The sequence below is a fragment of the Aphelocoma coerulescens genome, chromosome 11 (genome assembly GCF_041296385.1).
Source record: "Aphelocoma coerulescens isolate FSJ_1873_10779 chromosome 11, UR_Acoe_1.0, whole genome shotgun sequence".
Lineage (NCBI taxonomy): Eukaryota > Metazoa > Chordata > Aves > Passeriformes > Corvidae > Aphelocoma > Aphelocoma coerulescens.
Genome location: NC_091025.1, coordinates 9,603,796 through 9,631,492, shown reverse-complemented (window position 1 = coordinate 9,631,492; position 27,697 = coordinate 9,603,796). Strand labels below are relative to the sequence as shown.

The following is a 27,697-nucleotide window of genomic DNA, read 5'->3' as shown; positions in this document are numbered from 1 at the left end:
AGGGTTCTTTACTGACTTGCAGAAAGGCCATATTTAAAGCTAAGAAGTTATCTACCCATGTCAACTTTGTTTAGCATCTGGTTTGTAAGAGAACACAATTTCAACCTAACTTTTTTCTTAGGATAGTAAGTGGCTGTTACTCTGAGTGGTATGAGTGGCCATCATAAGCTCAAAAGTTGTCTGATAAGAATGTGATGCTGGGATGAAACTGGATGATCTCCAATACTACACTACAGTATTTACCTGAAACAACATTGCTATCCTCTCATTAAATAAAAGATGAAAATTACCTTTACAAAGCTAAATAGAATTTGGGATTATGGTTTCATATGGATACAGACTGGTCAGCGAAAACAAAAAGCAGAGACAATAATTTTAATTTCCTCTTTTTTGTCTCATCTTTCTACACACCTCATTCCAATATAAACAGAGAAAAACTGCACTTCTAAGGAAAAGCCTGGTGGTTTCACAGCAAAAAACAATGAATCCAGCTCAGCAGGATCTTATTAGATTATTAGAAAGCTTATTAGAAGAAAAAAGGTCTTTATTTTCAGTACTCTAGTGTAGATTTACAGCATCAGTGAAATCAGCAGCCTAAAGATCAGCAGATCCATCATCTTCCCTCTGATACACAACCAGGAACTGCTTTTAAGTTGTTATTAACTACGAGTCATATAATCAAAGACACAGTTCAGTTCTTAATTAGTAAGCCACATGATATTTGTGAACTACTTTAAGTAGGTGAAGCTTCCAGCTGAAAGGTCAGTACACTTCCACAGTAGATAACTGTTGCTCAACTCAAAGAAAAGACTGTATGAGAAACTCTTGAGTCTTCCAGAGGGGTAGTTTGGTAAATTGCTGTAGAGCCTGATATAAATCCTCAGGGCAGGCAAGTGAGGTCAAGTTTTCCTTGAACGCTTTTTATTGCAGGTGACACCTCTGAAGCATTAAAAAGAGGAGCTTGGCTTTTACAGCCCAGCATGAGACAGTGACTGCACACATCCTCAGCTGTTAGACAGGCTTGGCTCACGTGTGCAGGGAGTTTCCTCTGTTTCCTGGCAGACAGTGCTCAGAGGTTCCCCTGTGGTGCTCACACAGCCATCCTAGGAGAAAGGGAGCAGAGAATTACTATCAGTGCTAGTTATCACTTACAAGGGTTCAGCCCTCATGAGGGATGTGGTGCACACATTGGTAGGCTCTGGTACACAAGCTCTGGAGTATTGCTGACTTCCAGACTTGCAAAGTGTGATGTTAACCTCAATCAAACAGCAAAAAGCATCACCATTTCAATTCCTTCTCAAAGCAAGTGATTTCCTGTTTGTTTAAGAATAGAAAGACACAGCATCTGAAACTGTGTTTGAGGACAACTTTTATCTTCCTTTCTTCCTGAATTTCATGGAGAGATGTCTAATTTTAAATAGTGTATTTTTTTCTAACTAGGAGAATCAAGGCCAAACAAAAAGTATCATCTGTAGAAATGTCATAACATTGCAATTCAGATAATTTTTTTAAAATTCATCTCTAACATTATGTTGCCCCTAACATTATTTTGGTGTGCTCTATAATAACATCATCCCTCAAAAGCTTAGTAGAAAGTTTAAATTAATTTTCTGTAAATGAAGCTTTGAAATATCTCATTGGTGGCGTAGCCTGCCCAGTTATTGCTGTCATTGTTGACAATGTTTATGTCCCCAGGCAGAATATGTGTCCTGCTCAGAGGTGTATGCACAGGATGCCCTGCCCTAGCAGCCTGAGGGGTAACATCCATTACTCTGTTTTTCCAAAATACATAAAACTTCTTGAGTGGAATACCTGTATTCTGGTATTTTACATAATCATATTGCATTTCTGTTAATACAGCAGTATAATGATTCCTCTTTGTCAGTGGGACAATCCATGAAATTATGCTTTAAAACCATGGAAAATTTCTAAACCATATGACATGAAAAGTATTTATGAAATATCCTGGATCATACAGTTAGTAGCAGGGTAGTGACCCAGAAAAGAATACACATTCAGCTGGAACAGAAATAAGGTTGTTGGCTAGAGGAGAGGTTTGCAGATCTATAGACAGCACAGATCTAACAGTATAATAATCTCTGTGAAACTGAAAACCTGCTCAGTTAGCTGCCATACGATTAAGAAAAAAGCCCTGGTATCTGGAAGTATTAAATGCTTACAAGTTTCAAAGCCAACCCTTTATTTACAAAGCATAGAGATATTTAAAACTGTGTAACGAGAAAGGCTGGGATACACACAGCAGGGAAACCGTAACTTATTTATAGGTTTGAAAGATTTTTCCCACTAGAGTGGGACCTGGGTGACAAATAGCCAAGAGCTGAGCATCAGAAATAAAACAACAAAACAAAATTTGCCACTGCCAAGCTATAGTTTCCCTGGACATCAGGCTTGGCAGGAATTCTGCAAGTTCATGGCCAGCATTTCACCATAGTGAACTTTGGTTTTCAGCACATTCCTGCTTCTCCACATGCGAGGATCACACCAGCCTTGTGGACAAAGCAGGCCGGAACTGGCAACCTGGCTGTGAAGGTTTCTCATTCACAAACACCAGGATCCAGTCCCCATGACAAGGACAGGCAGTGGCTGGAAGAGATCCTGTGGAGAGGACCACAGCATGTACATCCATGTAATAAATGCTTGTAGGAGATGCAATGTGCAGTCCCCCACAGGCCAGGAGAAAAGTAAGGCAAGGAAAGGCCATGTTATAGCAGGACAGGAGCTCTTCTGCTAAAGACAGCTGAAAATTTTGCTGTTCTGCTAGAAAACATATCACAGCTTAAACATTAAAAGACCACAAGAGGACACTATGGTGCCACTTACCTTCAAAATTTATTTACTTTAAAGGACTTCTGCTTCACTTGTAAAATTACTTATAACTGTATTTGATACACAGAATATCCATTTCTACAAAGATACCTTAATCTCATCTTTAGAAATTGAAAAGTTACTTAGTCTTTGAGATACCTTTTTTTCCCTACTCACCCAGGTTCTGTACATTCAAATAAGAAAACTGTATTAAGGTTTTCTACAATAAACTTGTTAAATATGGCAGTAATTTTTAGTGCAGAATTAGGATGCTGGAAAAATACTACTCAGTGTTTTGGTGTGGTCTTTCCTTTTATCCTTTTTTAAAGGGATCAATTTTCAGATCAGTTGCATCTTAAGCATGGGTAGATTTGTCATAATCTATTTCATTTTTAATAAAGGGCTCAGAGAAGAAACTGAACACAGGCCTAGACAAGATGTTTGAGATGTTGAGTTTGGCTACAGGAGGAACTCGGGAAGATTAATCCAAATGGACTTCTCAAAGCTCTATTAAACTTTTCTCAAATATTTGTATTCCAGACTGAAGGGACCTTATTTTGAGTTGTCTGATGAAACTTGTATTAGCTTCAGTTTTAATCTCACTTAGTTTGATCTTTATTTTGTTTCTCAGCAACAACCCTCAGGGGAACTGGAATTCTTGTTTCCTGGGCTTTATGCTTTCCTTTCATTGCAGAATTGACAAAAGAAATGTTTTATGAAAACCATAGATAGAAGATAGACCAGGTGCTGAGAAAGGACTTCAGAAGAAAATACCCATTATACAGAGGAAAGAACCATCTTAATGGAGTTTAAAAAACAGTCTGGGGAGAAGCAACAGCAAAAGAGCAAAATTAAGTGCCCTCTAATTTGAGTTCTGATTGTTGAGGCCAGAGCCTTGATTAGAAGCAGCAACATTTCTCTGTTGTAAGATAAATGTTGAACTTTGTTTACTTAGCTTGGGTTTTTTTTCCCCTCCACTATTTGTTGTCTCATGACAGAAACAACTGAACCAAGTCCAATACCTCTCTCAGGTCACAGTTTTTGGAAAGAGGGGTTGGTTGTTTCTTTTGCTTTGCCAAAAAAAAAAAAAAAAGGCATAATGAAGTTATAAATAAACATGAAGGTTAGTGAAAGCTTTTCCATTTCTCTGGTTTCAGAAGATTAAAAAAAAGATAATTACAATAGCAGCAAATAACCATTCCTATGTCAAGTTGTTCTATGTAGATGTAGGGCTTGTAGGTAAGATACAAAGACAAAAATCAAGACCAGATTAATAAAAAAGAAAGGAAGAAAAAAAAGAAAAATATAATACTTGAAACACTGAATCAAGCCTTCCAGAACAGTCAGAGTAGGTTTATCCAGGATCACAGTCTGTCCTGAAAACAGTTCAGCAGATCAACTAAAATACTGCAAATTAAATCCAACAAATCTTAAGAGGAAATGAAAGCCACTATTAGTGGGAAGAATCTTTTGGTTATTTAATTCTTTTGTAGTTTAAGCATGTTACATTTTCAGAATTTGAAGGAATTTGATCATTTCCAAATGTATAAATCCAGAGAAGAGCAAACAGAACTGCTGCTTTCAATAGCAAGTGGAAGAAATCCAAGTTGCTGCAGTCTCTCTCTGCTTTTTCACTCCTCCCCTCCCCTAACACTGAGCATGGTTAACGCAATCACTGACATGATCAGCAGGAAACTCATCCCTTGAAGGAGGAAAACAGTCTTCTGCAAGACCAGCTTCCTGAACCAGCTTACACAAACACCAGTGCTGTCTCAAGGGACAACATGCAGCCGAGGGACAGAGCAGTGCAGCAGCCACAGCTGACCCTGTCACGAACTGCTCTGGCACTGTTCTCACTCTGGAACAGGAGGAGGATGCAATACCTGGCTTTGCAAAGTTGATTCTGTGGTGCACATTCCCACTGAACCTTAGGTGTAAAATCAAACCAAGTGAATAAATTTAGATTCATGTAGGTGGTTAGACTTAATGCACAATGTTTGCTGACCTTGAAACAGAAATATGCTGGCATGTTGCTTGGGCAACTCAATGACATGCAAGAAGGAATGTAGATGTTAAGCACAGCTGAGTATTTTATATTGAATGTAAAACCTGCAGGAGTCCTTCCATGGCCCAAACAGGAACTGAACTACTCAGATTTTAGGTGACAGAACTGTTGTGCATGTCAGACCAGCAGGAGACTTTGGCGATTTGGTTTCTAGCATCACCTCTTCCCCACATGAGACAACTTAGAACTGAGTTATTTATTTCTGTGGATGCTACAGTCCATTAGTCTGGAAAAGGAGAGTACTGGGGGAAGGGCCCTGGCATCAACCTTTTATAATCAAATCAATAGTCTGCATCAATATTTATGCCTATAGTTCTTGGCTGTTCATATCACACATGTAAAAGCATGAGCTTTTGGTTGTTTAAGATGGCTTCAACTCTGGGTCTTTTGAAAATCGGCCTAAGGTAGTTCATAGTACATAGATTTTGAGATTTACAGAAATAGTAATATTTTCAGAATTCACATTAGCACAACTCATTATTTAGAGGAGGTAAGTCATGACTTGCATTCTTTCATTTGGCAGCCAACAAAGCTTATTACAAAGTTTGTATCTCAGCTGTAACTGGTACTTCAGTGATACCAGCAGCCATAACAGAATCTGTCAGCTGAACTTGAATGCATTCAAATTACCAATGCAAATGGCTGTTAGTAATTGGGGCAGGGCAAAGGCATTCAATTGCAGCATGAATCATCCTCCCACTGGGAGGCAAAAAACAGAGTGTGATCATTTTATGCTTGAGTGGTTACAAATGCAGAGTTGTGAATACTACAAGTTGCTGTCAGGGCTGGAGACACTAGCACCAGCGTGAAGCGTCACTAGTTTTTCTGAGAGCAGTCACAGCTGTATCTTACATGATTTTACTTTTGAAATTAATTTCTAATAAGATGCCTTTCTATCACATTTCAAGTTGCATGGTTTTGATCATTTAAGAAAAATAAATTAGCTGTATCTATTAAATAAGCTAGATAATATGGATAACCAGTGCACAAAATTCCCTCTGTTGATTTTGCCTTCTGATTTTGTTTCACACAAGCAGCTTATTTGAAGCATTCTGAATTAACATTGTAACTGGTAATGGAAAAGGGACTTCTAGATCATGACACACTTGTGAGAAGTGCTGTGAGGCAGAGGTTATCCTAACTCTGGTGCAGGCAGCCCATCTGGTTGCCCATATGCCTTGTTCTCCAAGCCTTGACAGCTTGACCAGGGCTTTGCTGCAGGTAACACTGTCATCAAGGACTCACTGCAGTGACTGATCCCTTCCCATGGGCACTTGCTTGGACAGGTTTAGCACTATCTGAATTTGGATGAGGCTGCCTGCCTACATCCAGGATGCTCTAGGATTAAACCTGCTTGAATTTCTCCTGCCTGCCATTGACGGGGCAGCCCTTCCCTCTGATATTGACCCAGAGTCCTCATGATACTCTGGCCTTCTTTCTGCCACAGGGGTGCACGGTTCTTTCAGAGCCTCACGGGCCTCTAAATATCTGCACTGTTTTGTGAGATTACACCAGTATCCTTACAAGTTTTAAACAATATTTTATTGAAATTTCATGTCTATATTTTGTCACAAGGTTACAAATTACTCATTGCACAAGCAGTCAACAAATAAGTGCAAAATATAATAGGTAAGATGAAACATATAAAAGTATTTTCTGTGTCTTTAAGGAAAGGAATATATATTTTATATTGTAGTAGTATTATATGCTGTAGTATGGGAAGGTAAAAAAGTAAAAATTAGCAGGCAGTGACAACACAGTATAAAGAAAACAGCTGGAAGGAATAAAGAAGCATCTTACATTTCAAGTATGTAATGAAACACCTATCAGAATACTAGTTCTGAGAAAAGATGGCAGTTTTCCAATGGTTTATGAACCCATTAGAAGAAATATTGATGGGAAGTAAACATTTGCCCTATTGAATTAATCATTTTACCAGTAAAAATATGTTCTGATGCCAGTCAAGCAATATCAGGGAGGCCAGACTTCTGAGTCTCTTCCCTTTTCTATGTGCATTACCAGGATCAGTATTTATTGAGAAACTATTCTTAAAAAGTTGGCTTGTGTGCAACTAGATTATTCTACTTGTAAAGAATTTGGTAACATACAGGAGTATAATGAGAATATATTTATCAAGGACACCATCTTATCAAAATAATTAATGAGGCTTAATTTTGAAGCTATAAAAAACAGTGTCCTTCCAGAAATCCTACTTTTACATGGAATGCAGAAATGGATGGTAGGAACAGTCTCAAATGCCTCTAGAAAAAAACTAACTTGCTGTTTTTCCATTCTGTTCATACTCAGCCTTCTCTTTCAGTTGTTAAATAATTTGTGTGTTTACAAGTGCTTCCCTTAGATCAATTAAAGGGCTTTTATTCTACACTATGGTTAAATTCTGTGGATGTCATATCAGTAAATAAATATTGGTATTGTAAAATCACAATTAACAGCAAATATCGTAGAAAAGCATTTACCAGCAAGCACTGGGAACTGACCCTACAAAGATGTAGTGCTGCCATCTTATAATTTCACCATGAATCCCAGTATATTTGACTAAAATGTCAGTTTTGAGCCTTCCAAGAACAGCCTATCTCAATATATGCTCTTCTCTGCAACAGGAGCTTCTAACCTCACATGCCTGCTATATATTCCAAAGGCCGAAGCAGCAGATTTATATAAAATGATCTCTGTCGTATCTCATGTCTATGAATCCACTGGCCATGGTCTGATTTTAGCCAGCTAGAATAAAAATGAAATAATAAAACATGTTGCTGATAAGGATAATGGTTTAAATGTCAAAAAGATTTCCACAACTCTCTTACTAGCCAGAATTCCTGCTTTGTCCTGGCTTGTTCTTGCTCCCATCATCATGAAAATGTTGCAAACAGCTGTCCCCAAATTATAGAAAATTATCTACAATGTTGCCTGCACCTGAATGCAAGAGCTCTACCTCCACCCTTCAGTAACTTCCCAGTTGTCCACTGTCCTGGTCAGGGCTCAAAAATAAGAGTTTAGTACTGCAGGACGGGTGTCTAAAGTTAGTGGTAGGCATGCAGTCCAAACTGGAATAGGCTTCTCACCCATCTCGCTGTCTTAAAAAACAAAACAAAACCCCAAGCAAATCAAAAAAACACTCTTCTCCATGTGGCAGGGGCTGGTCTTCTCTGAGTAAGCCATCAACAGTTGATGGTAGTTGCATGATTTAACAAGAAGTAATATTTGAAGACTTCTTGGCACAGCTGTCTGAATCATAATCTCTATTTCCTGTGTGGAACTGCTGGTTCTGGACTCCAGTATTTATGCCACAATGTGGGTACCAAAACCATGCATCAAGTATTACAGAATTTATTCTTTAGATGTGAATACTTTCTATTAACAATGTTGGTCCTGGTCTAGCCAAGATGATACAGAATTTATCACTTCAAATTCCAAATGCTTTTGCTACATCATTTATAATTTACATTAATTTTCAAGTATGCAGGTGAATTTATAGCAATTATATTTAAAATTTATTATCGTTTTCCATTAACACAGAAAGATAGGTAGTTGCATTGCAGAGTACTCCATAAATCTTTCTCTAGATTCCATGGATCTTATGATACAGAATACACCACTAAACAGGATACAAGTGTCAGACTAAAAGGTTGTGCCACAGGAGGAAATCCAAAGGACCTGGCTGGCTGAAGCTGAAGCTTACGTAGGTCTAGGCGACAGGAATTTTGTACTTCTTGCAAAATTTCACTTTCACCTGCGTCCATTACTCCAAACATGTTCCGCACCTACAAAAATTCAAAAGGTTGTCCCTGAAAGCCAGACTGGCACAGCAGCAAAAGCTTTATGCAGCTAGCAAGTTCCATGCTATTTCAAGTTACCCAACTCCAACTGTATTGAGAAACCACATCTGAATGTGAGGAAATCAACATCATTACTCTGCTGTTTGCATTCCTATGAAACACTTCCCAGAATTCAGCATATATTACAGGCAAGAGTCACAGCTCTGGCTGTTCTTTGTCTTGGCTCTCTCCACATGTGTAGCAAACAAACTTATGCACTTTCTTCCCTGAGGTGAGCTCGCACTCTGAAGACAGAGCTTCAACATCTCTAATTTAGAAGGGAAAAAATGTTACTAAATCCCACAGATTGGTTAGATGTGATGAATTTGAGCCTCTTCATAAAGTCAGTCTGCCACTCAATGAAGTCAGCATTATGTAGATATTTTGGCAGATTAACTGGAATAGTGCAAATTTCCCGGATTTCTGTTCATCCAACATGCCCGAAAAGGACAAGTGAAAGGAAAGTGAGTGAAGGCAGTGAGAAGACAGTGAAATATATGTTGTCTATAAGGCTTTGTGAGTAATATCTACTTATCCCTGTAAAAAAAAGCAGTAGGAGGCAAGCAGTCTGGAAGTTTCAGCAGAGGCATTTGTAAAAGTTACATTTGAGGGGGCCCTACTCTTACACAGTCCCCTTCCCTCCTCTCCTCCCTCATGCTTCTGGACTAACTTCTACCATTTACACTTAAAGCTTGTTGTGATCTAGTTATGTTTATGGCTTGTTAGTGATCTGGTCATGGCAGAAGCCTTTTGAATAGCAGCCCAATCCCATGACAAGAATTAAATTGATTTGCAGGAGTCAACATTCCTTACTGCCCCAGCGAACACAGCCAGACTGTGGTGCTGGTACATCCGCAGTTTCTCCAAACCGTGAAGTGATTCCATTTAGAAGTCACTGATGTGTGTTTATCAGATTACTGCAGAGAGAAAAACTTCCAAAGAGCTTTGTCTGCTCTCTCTCATTTTCCTTTATTCTGCTAACACTCTCTTGCCATCTTGGTTTCTTTCCCAGCGTTTGGAATTACTGAATTAGGTGCTTACATTCCCTCATATCTCTCTCACTTAACAAAAAAAAAAAAAAAAAAAAAAAAAACAAAACCAAACACTCAAAGCAAAACACATAAAACAAAAAAAAAAAAAAAAAAGAAAAAGAGAAAAACCCCACAAAACACCAACAATTCCTTCCCTCCTAGTAAGAATCAGGATTCAGTTTGGATTTTAATCTTACATTTTCCACTTCCCTGAAGACACGGAGAAAGTTCTCCCTTAAGACTCCTTTCAGTTCAGTTTCATTCCATCCTCTTCTAAGAAGTTCCTCTATCAAAGAAGGGTATTTAGAGACATCTTCCAATCCCTCAGGGAAGCTGTTGGTAAGTTACACAAGAATATTCAACACCCATCAATGACAAATTGGAGAAAAAGGTTTTTAATTTGTCTTTTGCACAGACTGACTTTTGGAATGAGATCACTTTGGACCCAATTCTTCCTCTGAGAATTCAACTGACAAACAGAAACACGATTGGGACACAACAAAAGGCTTTTCCTTTTTTCAAAAAGACCCAATAGGCAGAATACAACTGGAATGAAGACGCACTTCTATAGAGGCAAAACAACAGCATAGGAGGATATTAGAACAAAAGGAAATTCATGTATACGTTAATCCACACTTTCCATCTGGCCTTTAGAGTAAGAGGAAACAGCTGCATCACAGATGAAGTTGGTGCAATCCACTCATAACTGAGAACAAAAGGAAACCTGCAAACACATGATGAGCTCTGGAGTTGCAGGCAATTTAGTGAACTCTGTTGTTTACAAAGTTTTTTTAAAAAATACAATTAGAATAATAATACTGGTTTGAATTAAGCCAGTTGTTTAGGCAGTGGAAAGAAAACTATTCAGAGCCCTTCACTGAAGAAATTAGAAAAAGCAAAACTGATCTATGTCTTGTGCTACTTCTTGTCAGAATAAAAATAATTTAGAAATAAGAAGCTGCAAAACCTGCATTAAACAGCTGTTTTAAATTGTATTTCCACAAGACTTTGACTTTGTTTTGAGATAACTAATGTTTTTGGTATTTTTCTGTTCTGTGGAGGTGTGGTGATAAGCATATCTCAAGAAATCTGTAGCATTACTGCCAGGAATTAGGGCTTTAACAAGTCCACCACCAATTTAACTGATGCGCTTAGTGAAAATGCATGTGATAAAATGTATCCTTTTGTTGCAAACTGTGTTTTTATTTTGAACATTATAGTTTCAGAGCTATGATATCATGGGAGCTGACACAATGGGTAGTGTTTGTACTTTACAGATGGCAGCCTGACTCTGCCTTTCATTCCCAAGGAGGCCTGACTCCAGGAGAAAAAGAAAAAAGAAAAAGGAGATGATGATTCAACAGAAAGATAAGAATAAAAAAAAAGTTTAGGGTTACAGCAGCAAATGCCACCCAATCTGCTTTTATTTCCTCAGCTGTAACTGCAGTAGCCCAAGAGTGAGGAGGAGAGGTTTTGTGGTAGGCTGTTCACCAGGCTCTGCTTGCCTCAAACACTTCCCAAGCCCCAAAAGCAGGAGTGGTTTCACAGCACCCAAACACTTTGGGCTTTCCCCAAGGATAGTGGAAGAAAGAGTTTTGCAGCATCTCTTTAGGCTGAACCATCTACCATGTAAAGGTTGCGGCAGCTTTTCTGTCATTCATCGTTGGCTTTTGGAAAAAAACCTCTATCACTGGTTTTGTATGCACAAACCACCATGTAGAACACATGGCTGCAGAGTTCACAGGCCATGAGGATCCATTTCTACATTTGTAGCACTACTTCATGCAGTTCTAAAAAGGAATCATTGTGCCCCTCTTTCATAAAACTTGGTTTAGTGCTCATCACAAGACAATCTGATACCAGTTTTTTAGTCTGCCTTCTTTTTTTCCCTTAAATGAATTAAAACCTGCATAATTTAAGGAGCAGGTGTCAATGTATGTACAACTTTACTAACCGTTCCACTCCATCATAGTCACCACCAATTCCTATCGATTCTGAGCCTGCAATTTTCTTTATATGGTCAAAATGATCTGAAAAGAAAGACCAAAGAAAACAACATCTAAGCATCCAGCAAAAAAGAAGTATTACAGTTCACACATATTGGCAGTAGGTGACAGCTCTCCTTAATCATGGATTCTTGATCAAATCCTTTTTAAAAAAGTCAAAAGACCCGCCCCATCAGGCAGCAATTTTCAAAATAAAAACCACACTGATTAAATGCAAATGAGGAAAGAGGCATGATCATCACAGCACATTCATTCCTAACAAGTAGCCCAACTATACTGATAGAATTTTCATTATCCATTGCATACCTAGGTTTCCCACTCTTAATTACATAGGCTTAAGGTGTTTTCCCGAAAGTAATAGCTACTTTGGGATTAATGGTTGTTGGCTCAATTTGTGAGCATCATATCCTCCAGCTACACACACCCCTTGAACTCTTGTTATTGTTTAATGAGTATTAGCTCAAAAAGTACCTAGAGCTGGGCTAAGGTGTGGATGGAATAAACAAACAGTATAATTTACATGACCTTGAAAATTATTCAGGAAACAGGAATTTCATAGAATTTATATGAATTCATAGAACCCACAAAAACTACAGTGTATTAACATCAAACCTGCAAGGGTAGAAATATTAACAACTTTTCTTCCACAGGCCAGTACATCTGCATTGAAAGTCACCATGATAATTCCCTTGTTCTTTTTCTGAAAGATATGAATGGACAGGTGATGATCACTCGTGTCCTGCAAGCTTCATGGGCATCTTATACAGAACCTTCTACACCCATCCATCAGTAAGAACTGCAACACTAAGTCAAAGTTGAGGTGGCAACACAAGGCTTTCCTTCCCTGTCCTATCTCTGGGTTTATTTTACTTTCATGTGGACTGAATCAGCAGAAGTGCAGTGACTACATCTAAAAAACTCAACCAGAATTTCAAAGTATTTTCAAGCACTTCACTTTTGTAGTCATAGACTAAATACAACCCAAAGAAAATGTCTCAGAAGCAAATGTAAGCTGGTCCTCAGGGATATGCTTCTAAATCAAATTCAGGGATGAGGAGGTGGAAAGTAAACATGATTTGAATGCACGTTTGCTGCAGCCCAGGCAAATACTGCCATTAAAACAAAAAACAAAACCCCCAAGAAGCAAAACCAACAAATTCCTTCCTCCAAAAAACAAACCAAACCCAAAAACCATATCACTCACCAGTTGCTGGAGAATATCATCAGGAACATTTCTTGAGTGATTACAAACAGAAAATGCTGAGGAGTGGCTGAAAATTACTGGTGCTTTTGAGATATTGAGAGCAGCTTTTACTGTGGAATATGAGGTATGAGATAAATCTATCAGCATACCCAGGCGATTCATCTCCTTTACCACTTCCTAAAACAGATGTACAGACAACAATGTCAGTATTAAGTTTCCTGAAGGGAAACCGTTTAGCTGACATATGTAAACAGATAGATTAATTTTGCAGCTGTCAGCTAGTCATAAACATGCTGTGCCTGTGTTGGTTTCTATGTACCTATTAATTTAATAGTAATTTATTTACTCAAAATTAGCCAGCACACCGCTACATGCTCAAAACTTAGAAAACTTAGTCAATTTAAAATAAGTCATTTGAAGTGTTATTCACATCTCACTGCTTGCACGTATGAATTCATACATTTAATCGGTATTAAAACCATTGTAAATAAATCTAACACTTCTTTTACCCTAAGAAACATCACAAGGAATTTGATTTGGACTACATCCTGATCACCTCCTAACTATCAAGAACTTCTAGTAATAAATTTTTAATGACAATTTGCTTTTGAGAAGATAAGGCCAGAAGTCGTTAGTTGCATAATACATTGCCTGGATTAGCATTTGAAAGAGAGCCTTACTTGGCCAAACGCAGTCAGACCAATAACACTAGGATAAAAGTTGTGTATTCCTTTAGATGATGATTCAGACCTTAAAAAGGGGAGTGAGGGAGGAGAAACATCATTATTCTGGAGAATACAGTATCAACAGCTAAAACCTCTTACACTACACACAGGAAATATTACCATTTCACATAGCCAAATGTGGGGATAATGAACTACATACTAGGTATCTTGCTCAGGCAGTGCTTTTTATGTTCATAACTGTTTTCAGGTTCACTGATGTTGATGTTTGTAAAGGAATTAAGACAAGCAGAGAGGTGATTGTCAGCAATTTTCTGATTAAACAAACTTCCATGAGAGAACAAAGAGGCACTGTAATGGCAGTTACCTGCCAGACAGAAAACCTGCTTTTCAGCCGCCTGCACAGAATTCCCCTTCCCCTCAGTCAGTGCAAGAAGGTATTTTGCCAGTCCAGCAAAGAGAAGTTGCAAAGATTCTGATACAGGATCTAAATACCCATCTCTGTAGCTCCATATGGGACCTGCACTTATGAGCTGGCCAGAGAGGATAGTGTTGAAGACTGCTGAATGCTGAGTTCTTGCATAGCATTTACCCTCTTTTATCTACATCATATGCATTTTCAGTACTTTTTTTTTTCTGTATGTAACTTTCCCAATATAGCAAAGGAGATATCAATTTGTCCATCTTTGTGTTGTTAATGAGGTTTAAAGTGTCCAAATTATGAGCATAACAAGCACTACATAACGGATGTAGTCTCCCACTATACACATGGCAAATTATTTACCCCCAAACCCTATCACCTGGATTTGGTTCAAAGTCTTTCACACAGTAAGTTTGTGCCTGAATCCGTATTTCTCCCATCATGCACTCTTCTGCATTGGAGAGTCACACAAAATATGTGCATTAGTTACCAAGGAGTGTTGCAGGAATGTGTTAAAGTCATGTAACGAACACCCAAGTCATAGTACATCCTCAGTGTTGCCAAACTGCTGTCAATGGAGTGGCCACCTTCTATTCCAATCAAACATGCAATCTTTCTACTGTCAGAGATACCTGGAAAACACAAAGGAAGATAATTCCAAAGTAATTCTACGACAGATAAGAAGCCAGCACCACTGAGCAGCAATTGTTTGTGTAAATTACAGTACTGACAATTTCATAGAATGGGAGCTTACAGAGTACATGTTTTTATGGCAAATTCTCTCATGGCTGCAGTGGACCAGGACTGTACACAGAGTCAGTGGCTGTGGTTCAGAGGAAGTGTTGAAGTTAAAGTTGCTTTTTAAAGCAGGATAACTTGTCTGCTTGCATCTCTCTGTACATACTTCCCACAATCACATTTTAAAAATTCTTTTACAAGAAGGAGCCTCACCTTGGGAAGTCATCACAAGTTCCAGCTCTTCATAGCTCTTACACATCCTCTTGACAACATCGATTTGCTCTAAGGTCAGGCGCACAGCATCCTTGTTCTGAGCGCTGCAAAGAACATACACTGACCAAAACTGAAAGAGATATTGACAAGTAAAGCAGATAACTTGTGTTTTGACTTGGAAACTTCTGTTTGCTCATAGTTCAGGAACCCAGACCAAAGTAACTTCCTGCAGTTTATAACGGTGTTGCCACTATAGCTTTTCCCCCAAAGAAAGAGTTAGGATGCAAGGCAAGAGCACCCACTCCAGACATGATTAAGGCCTTCTGATACACTCAGCTACTCCACAGTACATGCATAAGATATAAGCTTCCTTTAATTTATGTATCACAAAACAAATGCTGCTGTTTTGACTAAGGGTACCTGAATTAAAAAACCCAAACACAACTTTTGAAACACAACTGTCATGTAAGAGTGTCTGTGGCTTTTCAGTTTTATTATTTTTTTCTTTTTCAATATAAAGAGCCAAAATCAGGGCTAGAAGTACTTTTGTGTTTGGGGAAGAAGCAAATGTAAAAATATGGTCTCAGACTCACCGCCACAGCAGTACATACCTGAGCTCCCACATAACCAGCCCGAAGTTTCACAAGGTTTGTGTGGGTCGTGTTGAGTTCTCTTAAGTTGACTCTACTGAGTCTATTTTGGTAAAGTATTCTCAGCTGCAGTACAAAGTCATTGTGGCTAGAATGGAAAAATAGGGCTTGGGATAGAAATAAGTTGTTCCCTTTCTAACCCAAATGTAATTTCTTCCACTGTTCATAGTCCCTTAGACTGTTAGCTGCCAATAATCCTTGCAGCAATAGAGGCCTTAAAGTCTCCCTTCTTTTCTGCCTTTTCTGCTTCTCACCTCATCCCACCAGCAAGCAGGTTGGGGGTGTAGTAAGTTGGGAATGGACACAGTGGAGACAGCAGACCCCAGCTGGCCAAAGGGTTGTTCCAGACCATATGGGTCATGCTCAGCATATAAAGTTGGGGAGACGAAGGAAGGCAGGGGACATTCAGAATCAGGATGTTTATCTTTCCAAGAAAATGTTATGTGTTATGGAGCCCTATTTCCTGGGGATGACTGAATACTTTAGTCATGGGAAGCAGTGAATTAATTCCTTGTTTTGCTTTGTTTGTGCGTGGCTTTTGCTTTCCTTATGAAGCTGTCTTTATCTCAACCCACGACTTTTATCACTTTTCTGATTCTCTCCCTCATCCCACCAGAGGGACAAGTAAGCAAGGGCTGCATGGGGCTCAGTTACCAGCTGGGGTTAAACCATGGCTCCTGGCCAGATCCCAATGGTGTTTAGAATAACACAATCCTACATTAAGCACCCTCTGAACCAAAATTCCTTCCCGATACATCACTGCAACAGTAGCTCAGTGCTATGTGCTCATAAACAGCCTGTGTCTCTGCTAATCTAAACACACTTCAGCATTTCCCCCTCACTTGTCAGGACTCACAAAGAGGGTTTAGTTGAACATATTTTATATACCCATCGATTAAACGTGCATCTTGCATCAGCTCCATAGCTCTTTCTCTCATTGATTTCTCACAGCTGAATGGCACAATATCAGAAAAGAACATCAACAGCCACAACAACTCTACTGTATTTCTCTTCACTTCCATTTTCCAGTGGAAAAAGTGCTAAAGCACAGGAATACCACAATTGTTCACTGACAACAATGAAACAGCAAAATTTCCAGTCTGCAGAGGCTGTAGGCTTAGCAGTACAGGCAGAGTTGAATGCCTCTCCTTCTGATAAGGCTTGTGTGAATTCTGCAGGAGGAAAGAAAAAAACAAAGAAATCATAATAAACAGAAGGGAAGGTAGTATTGGAAACTCTGAAACTACATTCTCCTAAGGATTTTAAGGTCTCTGGCTATTGTGCTCTTGCACATATGACCGCTCCTTGAACACTGCTGCTGCCACCAGCTCAGTGCTGAAGGAACCAACTGCTCAGTCAGAGATGGCAGGCTGAACCTGCCTCACTCTGGACTCACACCTCCCAAAACAGCTTCCAAAACAGCTGAAGAAGATCGTTTTTTCATCATGTTAACTGGGCTTGTTCTCTTTATATGGGAAACCTCACACTGAAATGAGCACTGAAACTGTTTTCTGAGAAAGTTGAGAAATGAACTGCTTCTGAGTAAACTGTCTTGTTAACACACACAGAACATCCAAGTATTTTCAGAGAAAAGATATTGAAATCTGACAGTTCTCCAAACCTTAGCAAGTGCAATATCTGCCAAACTTGAAAGGGTCACTTCAGGAGGAAATGGGTGTGACAACAACAAGAGTCATCAGAGTACCTCCTGTACTTTTTAAAATATAGTACTCAAACATTTGGACAACAGTCTTTCAAGAAGCATTTTTACAAACAAATGAGAAATAGCTCCTGCTCTATGTAAAGTAAATGTAAGATCTACCAGGAGGGGCAAATACCTTTACAGATAAAAGATTGGGTTCACCTATACCCCACTCAGAGTTATTGGCAGCATTACCTATAAAGCTGAGGAGCACTCGTTGCCTTCATTCCTGGGAGTGATATCCTGATTGAGGCACATGCCCTCAGGGGGGCAGAGCCATAAAGAAGCAGGAGGGCCATAGCTGCCATATAAGGATGCAACAAGGGGGCTTTGCTCTTTTAAAACAGATAGATTTTAAAGGAAATTTCACAGTTAAAAAAGGGTGGTTTTCTGTATGCTTCTGTCATTTACCATCTTTGGAAACAGGGGCAAGCTGCCTGGCCCCTCCTCTCTTTTCCAGCAGGCAGGCCAGGCCCCAGTGCAGAAGGTTCAGTAAACAGCTGCTATTTAAGTGGAGCAAATCTCAGTTAGGAATGGCATTCCTTTCATCCCATCTAGAGTCTTTATTTTCCATTTTATTTTTTATTAAGACTCTTAACAGCCATTACATTAATCCTCAAATTTGTTGAATTATTGTGCCAAATCAAATATACAAAGTGCATTAAAATAGATCCCACTGCTCAAAATAGTAACATATCCTGAAAAACAAAGAAGGTTCATCCCCTCCACAGTCCAGTTATGCTGAGATCTCAAGTAGTTAATCCTAGTGTAGCTCTGAATTACCTACCTCAGATCATGGCAGCATCTTGGTTGCAACAGACAACACAAGGTGACCAGAACCTTAGATAGAAACTTCCTTGATGACCACTGCTAAAAGCTTGGATTCTCCCTATTCTTTAAATAATAATTAAATGTAATTAGTAAAACATAAATATTAGACATACTTGTAGGAGCAGAACACATGCATCATACATTTTAAAGAAAAGCTACTGGTCTCTCTGAAATTCACTTTTTCATCAGGATAGTCCTTCTAATCTTTCTCAGTTTTTCTTGAAATTCTTTCTGCCATCACCAGCTCTAAATAGTGATTCCTGACATTTCAGGTTTATCTCTTCTTCTGCTTGGAAGCCCACTTAGTGCTGTGTTACAATTCCTGATTTCCAACCTGCCATTCCTTCACTGCCTGTGCAGTAATGTAATGAAGTTCCACCAAGCAATGAGAAAGCATGGTGCTTATTGCTTAAAACAGGGATGAAAGGGAATAAACACAGTAATGTTTGGGAGGCATTTCATATTTGGGATAGCTTGTCCCAAACCTCCTGGGACAAAGGAACCCACTAGAGGCAATTCCAGTACTTCATACACTGGGAAAGGGTGCTTCCCACATTTTTCCAGTCTAAAGAGAGCACTTTGTGTTATTCTGGTCATGGCATGCCAATGAAAGATTTTGAGGAACAGTGATTGCTAGAACCACAACCATGCTCAAAATCCTCCCTCAGATAACAGTATAGTCTTAGAATAGAAATTCTTCTTCCATAAATATGCATCAGAAATATACCTGCATTGTGAGACCCAAAAACTTGAGTGGAATAACACTTCTACAAAATCATAAAGATTAGACAACAATCAGAAGTTGTTTCTTTTCTGCTCTGTGGCAACCATAGAGATTTCCCTCAAATGTCAAAGCACAAATACAGACTTACCCTTTTACCACAAATGCAGACGTTGTTACCACAGAGAAAAAAATCCTTGTGTCTCTAATCTAGAAATCTAGAAAACGTTAAATTTGTGGCAGCTCAGCATGTGAAACGTTAAAAAGAAAAGGTCAAAACACTGCCCAAACAGAAGAATTCTGAAAAGTTAGTACCACAAAGGCAAATTAGTTTCTGTAGTCACATTTTGGTTGCAAATTCCTCAAACCCAAATACAAGACAGATCTGGAGCCTGAATCTCTAAAACTCTGCCAGATCCTGACAAAAGGACTCGAAAGGAAAAACTAAGATTTTATAGTATATTATCTGCTCTGACCTCATACACATAGAGAAGTCCATATAATTTGTCAGTTCAAAATGCTTAATGAGAAAGTAGCAAACCTTGTTCACACAATGAAACAGTTCTGATGCTATAAAAACTGATGTGCACCGTAGATTTTGGTCCAAATATTTACTATTTTTTCGTGAAGTCAACAGCAATTTTCAGGAAGATTTTTCAGCAGGAAATATGTGTTCTTCAAGTGGTTTGACTGCTAAGATAAATTATTTTTATCTATTCATTACCAAATCTCCATTCTGTGTGTGCAAAAATGCAATTCTTTGTAGCTACAAGGATTTTTTTATAGATTTGCTATGTCAAAGTATTTTCTCGGTTTCATGCAAAATATTCTTTATACTTTGACAGTGAGACTCATTTGCCTTTGAAACTGTTTAGGTAAAAAAAAAGACACATAATTATATCATCATTCATAGATCAGTTCTTGAAAATTGAAGGAGTATTGCAAGCACTACACAAAATTAAGAACATGGCATATTAGCATCCCTGTTTAAACAACATTCAAAATAGAGAACCCACACAGCTTTTTCCCATGCTGACTAAGCAGAGTTGAGAAATTGAAGCTGAAATGAGATTTATAGCTTTTCTCTTGTTTATCTAAAGGCTCCTTGGAGCAGTTACCTTCTTCAGATAATGCAGCTGAGTCGAAATCCACATTCCACTGTGTTGGATACAACAGCTGAAGCTTGGCACCAGATCTGCTTGGCATCACAGCAGCAGCCAAGAAACCTCTGCTATTTGTTTAGCTCACGTCACAGGCTGCACACACAACAGGCATTTGGAAATTGCCACTTTGCGAGATGCAAGGTCTGTGAGCGAGCTTTCAGCTCAGCTACACCCACGTGGGAGCCCCACAAGTCATTTGCCGTGCCTTGTTGAAAACCCAGCATTTCCTCCCTCTTGTGGCAGCCTGGCTGTGCAGTCCACGATGCCTCTGTTCACTAGCAGATGATGTGTTAAAATCACTCTGTTTGTATTGCTCAGAAATAGGTGTCTCTCACCACAGAATAATTTAGGTTGGAAGGAGTTTCCGGTGGGATGTCATCTAGTGCAGCCACCTGGTCCCAGGTAAGGTAACTCCAGATTTCAATCAGGCCGCTCAGATCCTCACTCAGTAGAAGTTTTGATATCTTCTAAGACAAAGATTATAGAACCTTTCCAGACTTCTCTTCCAGTGCTTGCTTATTCACATTGACTACACTTAACCCAATAAATATCTACCTCTTGTTACTATATCTGCTGTATTTTATTCAGGATTTACTGTGCCACTGTATTATATCTGTAAAGGTCAAAATTGTCACAAGGTACAGGTGACATTTCCAAAAATAATTATGTCTTTGAACGTGCTGTGGCTTTTCACTCCCTTTCAAACATGAAAGTTTGGAAACAGAGAAATATATGCAAAACCATGATGCTAGAGTTTCACAAGAAGTAAGGTTTGCTTATCATCATTTTTATTTCACTTTGTATTTTGCACTGGAAACCAAAAGGGCATCATGCTTTTGTTTATGATTCCATGGCAGAGAAATGACCAAGTCTCATGATAAAATCTCCCACGGACCTGTCGTGCAAGTCATGTTTTAAGTGGAACACACATTCATCATCAATCCTCTAGTTCCCACCAACTGGAAAACTTAAACAGAACCCCCCACATTCCTGAGAATTCTGCTGCACATTGCTAATTTGGTGAATTTCACTTATAAACACTTGCCATCCACTTCTGTGAACTAGAGAACCCTAAACAATACAAATGAAGTAACAAGAGAAAAGACAAATATTTTCCCTTCCTAATCTGAAGTTTGATCCAGGCCAGAGCCATTATTATGCCTATGACAGGAAACTATCTTTCATATTTAAATTAAAGCAGGAAATAACAGGCTCAGATTCTTTTTCCATTTGTGGTCTAGTTCTAGCCCATGTTTCACTGTTAATTTTAAACTTTTCAGATTCTCATCTCTATCTTCCAGAGTAAGAAAATATCACATAACCATCATTGCTTGCAATTTTTTTCCCCGTTTTCAAATTTTTCTCTCTTTGGAGAGTCAAGTTAAATCTCTGATCTGATTTCTACCTAAAACTCTGTTTCCGCATGCCTCCAGAAAAACTGAGCTCACCGACTCCTTGTTCAACCACCGTTTTTTCTGAGCCACTAAACACCTTCTGGAGCTTTTAACAACTCACCTCCTTTCAGATTCAGAAAACAACTGATTTTTAAAGCTGCTAAAGGCCAAATGCTTCCTTTGGCTCACAGTGAGGTTTCTTCTGTAATTTTATTCCAATAGCCCTGGCTTAGTGTTAGCGGCTGTCTATGTATAGTAATTCTTACAAATGTGGCATTTGTGATGTACATCCTTCCTGCAGAGTTCATCTGGCAGGACTGGTCTCCTAATAAATATCCCAAGAGCTATCTTTATTGTCCAGAATGTTGTTACACAGCTGTGTCTCTCTGATAATAGCTATCCCTATGTTTATATCATATTATATTCACCTCACACATATTTTGGAGCAAGCTGAGAAGCTATAAAATAACTGCAGCACTCACACTCAAATCAGCTGCTGTCAGGAGGCAGAGAGATAATATTACGTGTTGGAACTACTTTTCACACTAGGAAGGCTTGTTCCAGCCCAGAGCAACTTCATTAATTTCAGTACTTACACATCCCAACCACTTGTGTTCTCACTACCAGCACAGATTAAACTGTAGATGACTACAGCTGGGAAAGTAGGACTTTCTACGTGCAGGTGCCTATTGCAGCAGTCATTTTTAACTGCAATTTGGTTTTCTATAAAGGTCTTCTATTCTACCAGCTCCTGGCATCAACTACACTACATAACAGCATTTCAGCATTTGGGATGGTGTCTCAGTTTGAAAAGACAGGTGTCTGCCAAGGAAGGCAGGAGCCTCCCTTGAATGTCGGGCCCTTTCCCCTCGGGTGCAGTTCCGCTCACAGCCGGCAGGGGCGCTGGCGGCTCCCGGTGAGCAGGGCAGGTGCGATGGTTCCCCCGTGGCTGCAGGGGGCGCTCCGGAGCGAGCTCGGGGAGCACGTGGCACCGGTGCCCTGGGATCCTGGGGAAGGGATGGGACAAAGGCTTCACAAACCCCAGATGGCAGCCAATCCTGGTGTCCGGCCGGACCCTTGGGAACAGCAGGCTGGAATGGCAGGGACGAGCACAAATCCTGGGTGGCAGACAAGATGGATCAAACTCCAGAGCTGCAGCGGGAACCCCCGGAGGTCTCGGCAGGCAGGACGTTCAGGGCTATGATGTAGCAAAGGCTCAAAGTAACGTCAGGGGCAGGGCGGCTGCAGCCCAGTTCCCAGCGAGGCAGAGAAAGGCGGGCTTGGGAATCTCGGGGTTTCTCCCTGAGGCACCGGAGCAGATGGCGAACAGGTGCCTCTTTTAGTAAGGTGGGGTGTTAGGGTCCCAGTGCAACAGCCGCTCCAGTGAACAGGCTCCACTCACAGTAGAAGGAAGGCAGCCGAAAGCAGAAGCCTGCAGTGCTGACAAAATCCCTCCAGAACAATGGCAGCCTCTCTCCATCCCAGCCCACCTGGGGTGTACCCAACCCCCAGGTGAAAGAGTAGCCAGTTCCATCCCTCCCTCTATGGCCACGTCTTTTGTTTTCCTTAAGCACACAGTAATTTGTTACCCTGGCAACATAAATGGGAAAAATTCTTTAAGAGAAAAAAAAAACAGGAGAACTCCTAAAAACCCCAACAGATGGATATAGTATTGTGTGTGAATCAGCTTTAAAACCACATTGCAATTGCTTAGGAACAAGCCACATTAACATAGTATTGTAAGTCCTGCTTATCCAGTATTCAAACTTGCTGTCTACTTCTGTCTGAATATTGCAATCTCCAGGGCAGTCAGTTCGGCATTTCTTGAGTGCAGATATCAGTGTTTTAATTAGAAGGTGTTACAACATGTTAGGAAGAGGAAATCCTGTGTACCAGGACTTCTGTTTGCATAAAAATAGCAATACAGGCAGACTTAACTATTGCAAATTGCGTTCCATCTGTTTCTTCTACTCATCTCAGCATTAGTTTCAGGTCCTAAAAGGAAGTGAGTTCACACTTGGAGGGGGTGGTGATGGGAGGTTCTTTGGTAATTTTAATCTGTTTAAATCAGCATGGTTGCAACATATTTCTCAGATGAGACCTTATGAGAAATATTAATCTTGGGAGATCAAAGAAAGAGGTTAAAAACCAAGTCAGTAAAAAACTTTCTCCCATGTTTCTCTGCTCTGTGGGTGCCTGAGGCTGCCCCAGTTTCACAACTAATTTGACCAGCACCCTGAAGTTAGTTCACAGGATGCCATACACTCTCAGGATGTGAACATACAGAACAACATCAACTGGCACCAGTTACCAAACACGAAAGAAACAGGAAGTATCAAGATAAGTTTTTCTCTTCACAGAGAAAAGATTTCCTGAAGTACATCAAGATATCACCAAAGCTCCTAAGAAGGAAGCGAGAGCTGAACGTTCCCTGTAGCTGAAAGCAAATAGTGCATAATAATGCAGATATCTTTCAGCATGAGCACAAATTAATACTATTCTGACACCCTGTCTTGGTTTGAAAGACAGTTGTCTGCCAAGGAAGGCAGGAGCCTCCCTTGGAGGAGGCACAGATGTGACTCCTCCTTCCCTCCGAGTTATTATAATTCTGAAATCAAGGGGCCCTTAGGCAAAGACGTGGGAAATAGGAATAACAGTTCTTTACTATTATGTATCTATACGTGTATAACCAGTCAAACAAACAACAATAACTACGGCAATAACAGCAAACAATCCCAAACCCAGTCCCGGCCTTCTCGGCTGTCGGGCCCTTTCCCCTCGGGTGCAGTTCCGCTCGCAGCCGGCAGGGGCGCTGGCGGCTCCCGGTGAGCAGGGCAGGTGCGATGGTTCCCCCGCGGCTGCAGGGGGCGCTCCGGAGCGAGCTCGGGGAGCACGCGGCGGCACTGGTGCCCTGGGATCCCGGGGAAGGGATGGGACAAAAAAGCTTCACAAACCCCTGGGCAGCCGATCCCGGTGTCCAGCCGGACCCTCAGGAACAGCAGGCTGGAACGGCAGGCTGGAATGGCAGGGACAAGCACAAATCCCGGGTGGCAGACGTGATGTATCCAAAAGGGGAACCCCCCAGAGGTCTGAGCAGGCAGGGCGAGCAGGGCTACAACGCAGCGAAGGCTTGAAGCCACAGCGGGGCAGGGCGGCCACGGCCCGGCTCCCAGCGGGGCAGGGAAGGCAGCTTTGGGATCCTGGGGCTTCTCCAGTAGAGAGGAAAAGCAGCCAAAGATAGCAGCCTCCCTCTCTGTCCAAATGCCAGAGACGGAACTGCCCACACACCCAGGTGAAACAAAGAGTAGCCAGATGCACCCCACCCCATAGCCACCTCTTTTTTTTTCTTAAGTACCCAGCCACTTGTCCCCCTAGCAACACGTGTAGGGAAAATTCCTTTAACAGAAAAAACCAGGAGAGCTCCTAAAACCCCAACACACCCATCAAGGTCTCTTGTCAACAGGTTTTTACAAAAATACCAAAGTTGCTGTGGATTCTCCTGTCTCAATACTCTGACAGAATTAATTTCTGTACTTTCTTGGAAACAAAGATGGAGAAAGCAGCAGCAGAAAAAAATTAGCTGCAATAAGCTTATCTAGTAACTTAAATTATGTTTATTTGAAAATAGTATTAATATTTGCAATTGATAAGGCCCAAATAGTGAAACAAACTGAGCAAGGCCTCTGTTTGTTTGGCTATACATTTGTTCTACAAAGGTGTCAGGTATCCAGTTTAACTCTTTTGATTCAAGCAAGGTGAAAGTTCCTCATTAAAATAATCTGTAGTCTGTGATCTGATGACAGATTGCTAATTGGCAGGACTAGAGACCACTTCTGAGAACGAGGATGCAAACTAGCTTGTTTCACATGGGTGGAGGTTGTTCCCCCACCCAAGGAAATTAAAAGAAAAATCTTTTTGAAAGGCAATTGAAGAGGTCACAAAAACCTCAAGGACAACAGAAGTTGTTGCCTACTCAGTTTGAGAATTTTATCCAAAAAGACTTCCAGAAACACTTGCAAAAAGAAAAGGAAAAAGAAAAAAAAAAGACTTTCCTCTTTAAAAGCAGAATTCTCAAAGCTCTATTTCTGCCACTTCCTATTCAAATTTTTCAGGAAGAGCAAAGCCATTCATTCATATTTAATGTAGCTGCTGCCCTTGTGGCATTAAGCACCCACAGCCCTGCAGGGCAGCAAGTTCCACTGAGTGCCATGTTTCCTGTTTAGCACAGGTTTCTGAGAAGAGCCAATCATTTTGGTATCAATAAGAAAATCAAATGTAGAGCAAGTCTACATGGATTCATTTTTGCCACCTGATAATGCGTCTAATTGTTTTCTTTGTGTTCAAAGACTTTGCTTTGAGTTTGGGGGGATGCCTAAAAATTGTCATCATCGGCTGATCTGCAGATGGATTATCCAGGTAATCCTTGAGCAAGGCCTGATTTCTTATTCATTCCTATGCTTATGAGTAGAAGCTCCCAACCACCTTTAACTGCAAGCTTGTCAGCACATGCTAGGATATTGGAAGAGTGTAGGTTCTTGTACCAGTTTTCCAAATAATCAGTTGTGTGCCAGTCTCTTCATTAGCAATTCTGAAGGGCTTAAGCAATGACTTCTCTTTGCTGTGTATCTGCAAACAGCTGTACTGGGCACACATACAGGTAGTGTTTATTTTCCTACCTCAGAAGCATTATGAACCCAAATGCAGCATGGAAATAAATTGACTGGTTGTGTCTCTTGTCCAGACCACACTGAACAAACTGGAAACTAAGTAAAGTTGCTCATTAAGTCTGTCAGAGGCTTTCAGAAAAATCTAGAATTTGCTGTAATTATTTTCCGTTAGCTGCCTCAGAATCTGACATGAAGCACAATCAGATGCTCTTAAACATCCAGAGCTGTGTGCAAATAAGATATCCTAAATATATATATATATTATTTTTTTAATTTTTTTTTCCGTAAGTATTAAAAATCTTCCAAGTACTTTTGTCTTGGGATGTTTTTGTTAGACCAGAAAATTTATCAACCTAGAATACATTATTTCTGGGTGCTTTACAAAACAAATTATGCTTTTTAAGAAAAGGTTTCTTGAATTGAGGAATTTGGCAGTAATTTCACTGAGGCAGTAGACAGAAATTTGCTGTGGTTCTATTGGAAAGAGAGTACCCTTGCAGCAAGGAGAGCAAATCACTGTGGATACTTTTTGCTAAGATGGTATTAAAGCGCAGCATGTACACTTTCATCTCTCCTTTTGTAACAAGCAGCATTTTGTGATACAGTCTGGAGTGACTGAGTAAAAGGGTTATTTGCACAGCAAGACACCAGGACTTTCCCAGAACTGTTGCAGAATTTTGTTATGCTCCAGAGCTGGCCAGTTGACAGCACATCTTGTTACATATAGAGAAGTGTTAAGAGATGAGGGGATGAGTGAACTTACCCAAACAGTTTGATAAACTCAAGTGATACACACAGAGGAAAAATAGATTTGTGAACTTAAATTAAGTTATCACCATGAGAAGCTAACTAAATGTTCTCATGTTGTCATAGAATGATCTGGTTTTCAAATCAGAGGGGACCAAACTCACACACTCCACTGAACTTGTAGTATCTTCTTACCTTCCTTTATGTAAACACCAGGTCTGGTATTGAACAGGGGAGCAGCACCTCTCCAGGGCGACGTTGTGCTTCTGGCTTTCACAACACGAGCATGTTTCAGACTCTGCACTGGGATCTGATTGTCCTTTGTATGGAGGCACATAGATATTTACAAATATATTACACTAGGACCCAGAAAAAGACATCTTGTTCTTCCGTGTTAAGGCCAAACAGTGAGAGATCACTCACATCACTTTATCTCCTCTCACTTCACAGAAGAGCTGTGCGCAAAACCACAGGGACACACAGGAAGAGATACATTGTCTTGAATCTGTTGACATAAGCCAGAACACGTTCCTTATTCTCTAAAAAATACTAAATAAGTGTCAACAAGCATCCTGTTTTGAGGTTTATTATGGTTTTGACATATTCCTGTCCCAGTATTTGCCAACACTGTATGCCAAACAGTCTTCTCTTTCTGCAGCTTTATTCCAACATCATTTCTGTCAGAACCAAAATCATGACTTTTTACTCAGTTTTTTGGTTATAAGTGAATAACAAACTTTGTTAAACAATTGTACCTGCCGTATCAAAAATTAAACTGCAGAAGAAAGTTTGCAAACAG

At 40.0% G+C, this 27,697-nt stretch overlaps 1 protein-coding gene across 9 annotated transcripts; it reads right to left on the bottom strand.

Moving 5' to 3' along the window:
- Positions 1–389: 389 nt before the first annotated feature.
- Positions 390–27,178, bottom strand: LOC138117002 (dipeptidase 2-like). 9 transcript variants are annotated; one of them, XM_069026926.1, is made up of 12 exons: positions 20,046–20,230; positions 18,163–18,269; positions 16,562–16,845; positions 15,635–15,761; positions 15,024–15,153; positions 14,563–14,704; positions 13,649–13,718; positions 12,969–13,145; positions 12,377–12,464; positions 11,713–11,788; positions 9,956–10,091; positions 390–1,103 (listed from the first exon to the last, which is right to left on the bottom strand). In XM_069026926.1, the coding sequence occupies exons 3-12, from the start codon at positions 16,693–16,695 to the stop codon at positions 1,005–1,007; spliced, it is 1,179 nt and encodes a 392-aa protein (XP_068883027.1). In that variant the 5' UTR covers positions 16,696–16,845; positions 18,163–18,269; positions 20,046–20,230; the 3' UTR covers positions 390–1,004. The 9 variants fall into 9 exon arrangements, 8 of the variants coding, with proteins under 8 accessions (XP_068883027.1, XP_068883022.1, XP_068883021.1 ...); XM_069026921.1 differs by lacking the exons at positions 390–1,103; positions 20,046–20,230 and adding exons at positions 6,456–8,673; positions 27,094–27,178; XM_069026920.1 differs by lacking the exon at positions 390–1,103 and adding an exon at positions 6,456–8,673.
- Positions 27,179–27,697: the final 519 nt, after the last annotated feature.

Bases quoted from the DNA above. Each gene is read 5' to 3' on its own strand.
- LOC138117002 (XM_069026921.1), bottom strand. From the start codon at position 16,695: ATGGAAGTGAAGAGAAATACAGTAGAGTTGTTGTGGCTGTTGATGTTC. The intron at 15,762-16,561 runs GTATATAAAATA...TTTCCATTCTAG, and splicing joins GATGCACGTTTAATCGATGG to CCACAATGACTTTGTACTGC. The intron at 10,092-11,712 runs GTTAGTAAAGTT...ACTTACCAACAG, and splicing joins GACTATGATGGAGTGGAACG to CTTCCCTGAGGGATTGGAAG.